Source organism: Cibotium barometz, chromosome 28 (genome assembly GCF_041138505.1).
Source record: "Cibotium barometz isolate CiBa-2024 chromosome 28, ASM4113850v1, whole genome shotgun sequence".
Classification (NCBI taxonomy): domain Eukaryota; kingdom Viridiplantae; phylum Streptophyta; class Polypodiopsida; order Cyatheales; family Cibotiaceae; genus Cibotium; species Cibotium barometz.
Window position 1 is genome coordinate 45,517,467 of NC_141073.1, and position 7,962 is coordinate 45,525,428.

A 7,962-nucleotide genomic window follows, 5' to 3' on the forward strand; every position below is an offset into this window, starting at 1 on the left:
ATTCTATGATTGTTTTAATTTTACAAATTGTGTTGATTATGATACAGCGAGACGGGGTACGGGGAGGAAGCCAACAGCCCACGATACTAGGTATGCTCGCCGGCATAGCAGATGTGACACGTGGGCCCTCTTCAGAGTCGAGGGACATATTACGGATGCGTAGTTTGAGATGGCCATGAGACCATACGATCGACAGGTACTTGAAAACTCTAAACAAATGATTTTGGTTTATTGAATTACATATATATATACTTATATACTATATATTACTTGAACAGGCACAAGCTACTGTTGCACCTGCTGATGATCCACCCGCCGCCACTGCAGAGGGTGGACGTGAGCACTACTCATCGGACATTCCGATCGATGTGAGCTCATCTGATCATGGAGGGAGCAGCGAGTCATCATCTGGGTCTGAGTAGTACTCAGACTTATACTATCATATTCCATATTGAGGATGTGATTGTAAATATATTTTTGTAACTGAAGCCATGGGCTACTTCGACATATGGGCTACTTTGACATATGGACTCCCTTGTATATATGTGTACACATAAAATTTTGATAATAATATTGAATCGTGAATTGATAGTATTGCATTCATGTCTGTCTTGAATCATGTATTGACAATGTATGCAATCATGTCGTTCTTGTCTTAAATCTTCCTCGTGGATGGTGCAATGCACCCAAAAAAAACAAATCCAGAGAATGTTATTGGGTGCTGGAATGCTGGAACAGCATTCAGGTACCAAATAGCACTCTCTGGATTTTTTCTTTTGCTCTCTGTTTGCGTGTATAGACGCGTCAACTCTGTATATACGTGGATATCTGGGAAGTACGCGTGTATATACGTGTATACTCTGCAAAATACACGTGTATATACACGGATACACTATGAAATACGCATGTATAAGCACAGCTAAATTGACAAAATGCGTGTATACACCCTCGTATCAGCACGTCTAAGCGTAGTTGAACTGACAAAATGCGTGTATACGCTCGCGTATCAGCGCGGTATACACGCGCTTTTACACGCATGTCTCTGGCCGTGGTGATACACGCGCTGACACACGGGCCCGTTCTTATGTGGGCATTTACTCATTTTTGGGGGGATTTTCTTTATTTCTTCTATTTATCTTCTCCACACATTTGGATGAATAAGATCGGATCGGGTATGAGCCCGATCCGATCCCTTGTAGTGACACCCATAGCATTGGCAGGTTGTCCTGCTTGTGCCTTCTATGGACACTCATTTGCTTTATGTGGCCCATTGCATTTATAGCATTGGATTGGAGGTCTTTGTGTCATGTTCATATCCCTAGCCTTGGCATTAATTGGCATTGTCTAGTAGACTGAGATATGTTGCTCACCCTGAACAACATAGTGTTTGAGGTAGCTCATGTATTCACTTTCCTCTTGAATGGATAATGGTTGTTCATCATACATCTCTCTAATCCTGAGATCAAGTTCTAACCAATCTTGAGACATCTCTTCTACCATCATTTGATTCATTAGAGTAATCCTTGGTGGAGGCGGTTGAGGCCCTAGGATTGGTGGTGTTAATGGCACATTCTGTGCTCGATATGGTGTTGGATTGGGATTTGTAGCTCCTTGCATCATTTGAGTTGATTGCATCGGTGGAGCTAGTAGTGCTAATTGTTGCGGTCTCTATTGATATGTTTGTGTCTGTGCTGGGGGTAACATTCTAGGATATCTACATTGTGACATTTCATGATTTCCCCATCTAACACAATGTCAACATCACAAGGCTTGTTGTCTCGCAGAAGTCTTGGGACATTCATTGGATGGATGATTTCTCGCACAAACACTGCACCAAACCATATCTTGACTTGGGTACAAATATGTGTTACCTTGGGTATCTCTGTGAGCTGCACCCTTAGCTTGAGGATTAAACCTTGCCACGATAAGATCTGCGAGCTCGTCTACGTTCATAAACTTGGAGTCTTTGGACGGTTCCTTAGAAACTCAAAATGAACCCGCATCAGGGTCCTTGGATTTTATGATCGAGGGTACCGATGTTGCGATGGTCTCATCGCCCTCTCTCATAGTGTCTCTCACCTAATTGCTTCCTTACTGCATGCTTCAAATGACATAATATTCAACATTTTGAGTTAATCATGTAGTTTAGGACTTCTTAATCCCAATAAAAATCAAGATAAAAGTTGTTCATTTGCTGAGCCTCTCATGGTGCTCACATCTTACCTTTAGATGTTTAATTCTTGCTATGTAATCTCACAAGGAACTTTTCTCCTATTTTATTTGATTCAATTGATTAATAGGACACCATTTTGAACCACTTGGAGAATACTCCAAAATAAATGCTCCTCTTAGGGTGGCCCAAGTGTCCCTCTCCTCAGGCTCGAGAGCTCAATACCAAGCCCGTTCCTTTATATCTAGTTGTATTCCAAACACTTCTATTTTGTCACCATCCGAGACATCTCCAAAGGCGGCACATACTTGTTCAAAGTGATCGACATAGGTGATGGGATCACCTTCGCCTTGGAATTTTGTGATCAATTTGGTTATGGCTATGGACCTATTTATAGACCCATGATTGCCTCTAGCTACAAATACTACAGCTTGCACTTGTGCCCCCTTAAGATATGTTCTTGTTGAGGCGATAAGTAACAAAGAAGGTAGCACAAATAGAGAGGGGAGACAAGGGAAAAGACATGCCACACACCCCTCATAAAAAGGAGTGGACAAAAGCAATGAAGGTTGCAAGGGAAAACAAAAGCAAGCAGCACACAGAGGCACAACGGATCCAGATGGAGCAGTATGGCTCCTCTCACTTCGGATCAAGCTGTCTTGCATCATGGCAGGTCAAATTTGTAAGTATCTTAACATACCAAGTGTTTAATTGTTTTAATATCATATAATTTCTTTCTTCTAACCTGCATGTAAGTTGTGTCATCTTGCAACTTAGCATCATGCACAGGTATCCCACTACTGTGGAAACAAGGGAATTAATATTCACGTGATCACAAGATTTTTTGTGATAATAACACATGTGAACAAGTTATTCACATGTTCTCATGTTACCGTTCACAAAATAACAGGTCACTTACCATTTGGGAACCCCTTAAAAGCTTGGCCACACATGGGAATAAGCTATTCACATGTTCTCATGTTACCATCTTCACATAATAGCAGGTTAGTGGCCACCTAAGAAGATTTTTTATGCCCGACAAAGATAATTTTTTAAGGCCCTTGTGAAAGCTTTATGAATATAACATGTGATCACAAGATTTTTTGTGTTATTAACATGTTCACATGTTCTCGTTTACGTCAGTGAAATCCGTGGTGGAAACTGAGTGTAACCATCGTCATAATCCATGAGATACATGGCAACATTTTTTGATCAGGGGATGATTATTACTGAGGAGTAGTTCAATCAGGCTATGAGATCAATGCCCATGCAGGAGGTATGTGTAACTACATTAAGCAACTCATTAATCTAAATATGGATTCATTTCAAATGTATTTATACATTTCATTGCCTTTGAGCAGGCATAAGTTGATGAGGAGCATGCAGACGAAGAAGAAATCTACCCTAATGAGGGTGGTAGGGGAGATGACAATTAGCATGGTGGATCCTTTAAGGACGAGGGGTAGTACTAGAACTCAAAGTTTAGCATTAATCAATTGTGTCCTTTTTCCTAATTTAAACATATAATGGAAGGGCATTTAATATTAGAATGGATATATTAGGCTTTTACAAGTGAAATTCCATTGCTAGGACTACTTACTTTGTTCATGTGATAGAATCAAAATGTTGCATACATTTAAATAGTAACAATTGTATGCTTCAAATGAAACTTTGACCACTCATATGCTGGTAGAACTATTTCAAGCGGACATTATAGACTAAATGGCCACATCATCATCCCGTTTTAGAGTAATTTGGAAAAGAAGTCTTTCCAATTCTTAGTGATATTTTTAAAAATCCATTACATTACAATTGATCATGTTATCTTGTAACACAATCATTATAGGCATGAGGGGATTTCAAGTTTTGTAATACTAAGTCAAGTAACAATAGTTTTCAATATAATAGTGAGGAAAACTGCATGCTTTATGTGGGGACGGTGAGCGAGAGGGGATAGGGGACATGGATGGTGAGAATTGGTCCTAACATATTGGAAAGTCCGATGCATACTAGTATTACCTTGAAAGTCTTTGTCATAGAAATCATTTGAAATTGAACATTTCTAAGTCACACAAATCTCAAGGAGTTACATAAATGTGGAAGGGTATTGAATGATAGAATCTACATTTTGGGATTATACAAGCAACCGACATGTGAGGCTAATGCTAGACCTTTCAAGCTATAGAATGGTAACATATGTGTGCATTAAAAAAATACTTCAAAAATGATTATTGACATGCCAACAATACTAGCTCAAGTGGGGGTGTCACAATGGAAACTTCAAGGTTGCATTTAAAATAATCTTGAAAACTCCATTACGTGACTTAAAATAACCTTTAAGTTAGTAGAATTTAGAAAACTCCGTTTGTGTAACTTGTATCATGTTACCATGTCAATGGGAGTTTACACAATCATTAGGGCGTAATATGGCATGGGGGCAATCCAAGAAGCCAAGTGAAAGCGCTAGCAAAAGCATGCTAACGAAAGAGAGTGAGCATCGTTGAGGAAGGGCAATGGGGGGCAGGGGTATATAACGCGCAATAGGATGGTGTAGAGGACCTACAAACGTGCGTGCTTAATTATTATCTGGGATCTACAAACATGAGGTGATGACTTAACGTGTATGTACTTAAAATGAATGGTGACAAAGGAAAATTTCTTCGTGAGAGACGTAATAGCAACGAGAGCCGCGTAGGTGTAGTTGAAGATGTCAAAGGCGTGATCAGGTAGAAGAGCGTTATCGCTTTTATAATCTTATTGATCAGATCAGCATCATCGTCTTCTACCTTTTCTAGTGTAGTTACGCAATGGCTATGGCTATGAAAATTCCTTTCCCAAGGAGCTTCCTTCTTATCTTCATCCTCTCACTTGCCATCGCCAGCCATGGCTCCTCAAGCACCCTCCCCACCCCCTCCCCTGGCCTGTCTTACGGATTTTACGATACTTCTTGCGCCAACGCAAAACAAATTGTTTGGGATGCCGTCCAATCCTTCCTTGCCCCCAACATTTCCCAGGCCGGCTCCCTCATCCGCCTTGTCTTCCACGATTGTTTTGTGCAGGTGCTGTTTTGCTCTCTACCTCTTGCTTGATCTCAGCCTGTGATTGAAAATTGAGGTTGTTGATCGAGAACATCTTAATTTTTACTTGGGCTTTGATTTTGTAGGGATGCGATGCTTCCGTGCTCCTTACCGATGCCAATGGTGAACAAACCGCGGCCCCCAACCTTACGCTGCGACCTCAAGCTTTGGCTCTCATAGAACAGATCAAGCAGCAGCTGGAATCCAGCTGCCCAAACACAGTTTCGTGCGCGGATGTAATCGTCATGGCCGGCAGAGACGCGACTCACCAGGTACACACTCTCAACCATGAAGATGATCGTTTGCAGGCGCATGCATGTTCTTTAACGAAAGAATTTATAGGTAGAGGTATGCATGATCGATTATATCTGACTGCTCTTTGGTTCTTGCTGATCTTGTGAAGGCGGGAGGGCCATATTTTCACGTTCCTACAGGTCGTCTAGACAGTCTGGGTTTCGCTGCCCAGCAAACTGTCCTCGAGGACTTACCTTCGCCTCTATCCAACTTCACTGCTTTGAGCCAACAGTTCAACAACTTGGGTCTCAACAACACCGATCTTGTGTCTCTCTCTGGTAACTAGCATTCACCATAATTCAGTGTGTGCGGGAAACACTGCCTCGCATCTTGCTTTTTCTTTGCGTAAACAACCGCTGAGAATCATGTGGACATTTCGCAGGTGCTCACACCGTGGGTCTAGCACACTGTGCCGCCTTTAACAGCTCCATCCTCCCCACAGTTGAATCCGGGCTGGACGCTTCATTTGCTCAAAACTTGCGACAAGTGTGCCCAAATGACCAGAGCAACCAGGAGACGGTCCAGGATGTGATCACACCAATCACCTTCGACAATCAATACTACAAGAACCTGCAAGCTGGCATGGTGCTGTTTGATTCGGACAGGGCATTGATGGCTGACGCGAATAGTGCAGCCACAGTGGCAATGTTTGCGGCTAGCGAGGCGGATTTCTTCGCGCAATATGCGTGGTCGTTCGTGAAGATGAGCATGGTTGGAGTGAAGACGGCAAGCACAGGCAATGGGAATATACGCAAAGTGTGCTCCGTTCTCAACGGCGCCAATACTACACTAAGCGGGGTGAGGGTGATGTATGAAGCGCAGGACACCCACTACAAGGCCTAGTTCCTTTCAAAGCGCTTCAAGGCACATCAATAAATCACTTCCTTCTCACCTACTTAAGTAATACTAGTATTGCACCCGCGCGTTGCTGCGGCCGACCAAGGTTCCAGAAAAGAACTATTCCCTCTCTACAACCATCTCTCTCTCTCTCTCTCTCTCTCACACACACACACACACACACACACACTCAAAAACCCTAATGGCTACTACTGCCTATATGCACATGCACATGCACACTATTTATATATACATGTTTTTTCTTTAAATGCCTTAAAAAAAGAGAGTCTTTCGTCGTAATTAACTATTTTCGATCCTGTTGAGGCATAGTTGTCAAAAGAAAAACAACGTTTCAGTTTCTACGGAAATTTTTAAATGATCAAATATTTTGTTTTTTTCTCAAAAGCACGCGCATTTTATCTCTAAAAATACTATTTTTCCCTACAATATTATGTTTTAGATACATAAACCTATATATAGACACATATACTTATACATATATACATGTATTTAAAAATATAAATACAAACATCGACATAATTTAATTAATTTTGAATAAATTTTAATGTGCAGAGATGGGTGATAAGTTGTGGTCACTTTTAAATATATAGATAGATATATCATACACACATCTAAACACACACACACACACACACACACAAACATATATATGTATATATATATATACATACATATGTATGTATGTATATATAAATGTAAATAAAAACACACACACATATACATATATGTTTTCTATTTAATTTATATTTTATTAAAAGATACTTTTTATTCTCTTTCTCTCTCTTTTCACCCTCCCTCGTTACATCTCTCTCTCTCTCTCTCTCTAGGTCTGCCCCATCTCACTCTCTCTCTCAAGCACATTCTACACATAGATGCAGATGTACACACATGCATGCATATACTCTCTCTCTCTCTCTCTCTCTCTCTCTCTCTCACACACACACACACACATGTACACACCGCACATACACTAATCTAAACACACACTCTTCCTCCCACACAAACTATCTCCTACGTAGAAATTATCTGTCATCTCTCTCTCTCTCTCTCTCTCTCTCTCTCTCTCTCACACACACACACACACACACACACATGTACACACCGCACATACACTAATGAAAACACACACTATCTCCTCCCACACAAACTATCTCTTACATAGAAATTCTCAGTCTCTCTCTCTCTCTCTCTCTCTCTCTCACACACACACACACACACACACACACTCTCTCTCTCTCTCTCTTCACGCACTCTCTCTCTCTCATGCACACACACACACACATACACTCTCTCTCTTCACGCACACTCTCTCACATAGAAACTCTCTCTCTCTCTCTCTCTCACACACACACACACACACTTAAATAGATTTAATGTGCGGAGATGGGTGATAAGTTGTGGTCACTTTTAAATATATAGATAGATATATCATACACACATCTAAACACACAGACACACACACACACAAACATATATATGTATATATATATACATACATATGTATGTATGTATATATAAATGTAAATAAAAACACACACATATATACATATATGTTTTCTATTT

The 7,962-nt window shown here is 40.8% G+C and overlaps 1 protein-coding gene across 1 annotated transcript; it reads left to right on the forward strand.

The window, feature by feature from the left end:
* Positions 1–4,928: 4,928 nt before the first annotated feature.
* LOC147622853 (peroxidase 42-like) lies at positions 4,929–6,674 on the forward strand. Its single transcript, XM_086822493.1, has 4 exons — positions 4,929–5,229; positions 5,334–5,519; positions 5,651–5,819; positions 5,924–6,674. Exons 1-4 carry the CDS (start codon positions 4,978–4,980, stop codon positions 6,382–6,384), a joined length of 1,068 nt encoding a protein of 355 aa, XP_086678619.1. The 5' UTR covers positions 4,929–4,977; the 3' UTR covers positions 6,385–6,674.
* Positions 6,675–7,962: the final 1,288 nt, after the last annotated feature.

Bases quoted from the DNA above. Each gene is read 5' to 3' on its own strand.
- LOC147622853 (XM_086822493.1), top strand. From the start codon at position 4,978: ATGGCTATGGCTATGAAAATTCCTTTCCCAAGGAGCTTCCTTCTTATC. The intron at 5,520-5,650 runs GTACACACTCTC...GATCTTGTGAAG, and splicing joins GCAGAGACGCGACTCACCAG to GCGGGAGGGCCATATTTTCA. The intron at 5,820-5,923 runs GTAACTAGCATT...GACATTTCGCAG, and splicing joins CGATCTTGTGTCTCTCTCTG to GTGCTCACACCGTGGGTCTA.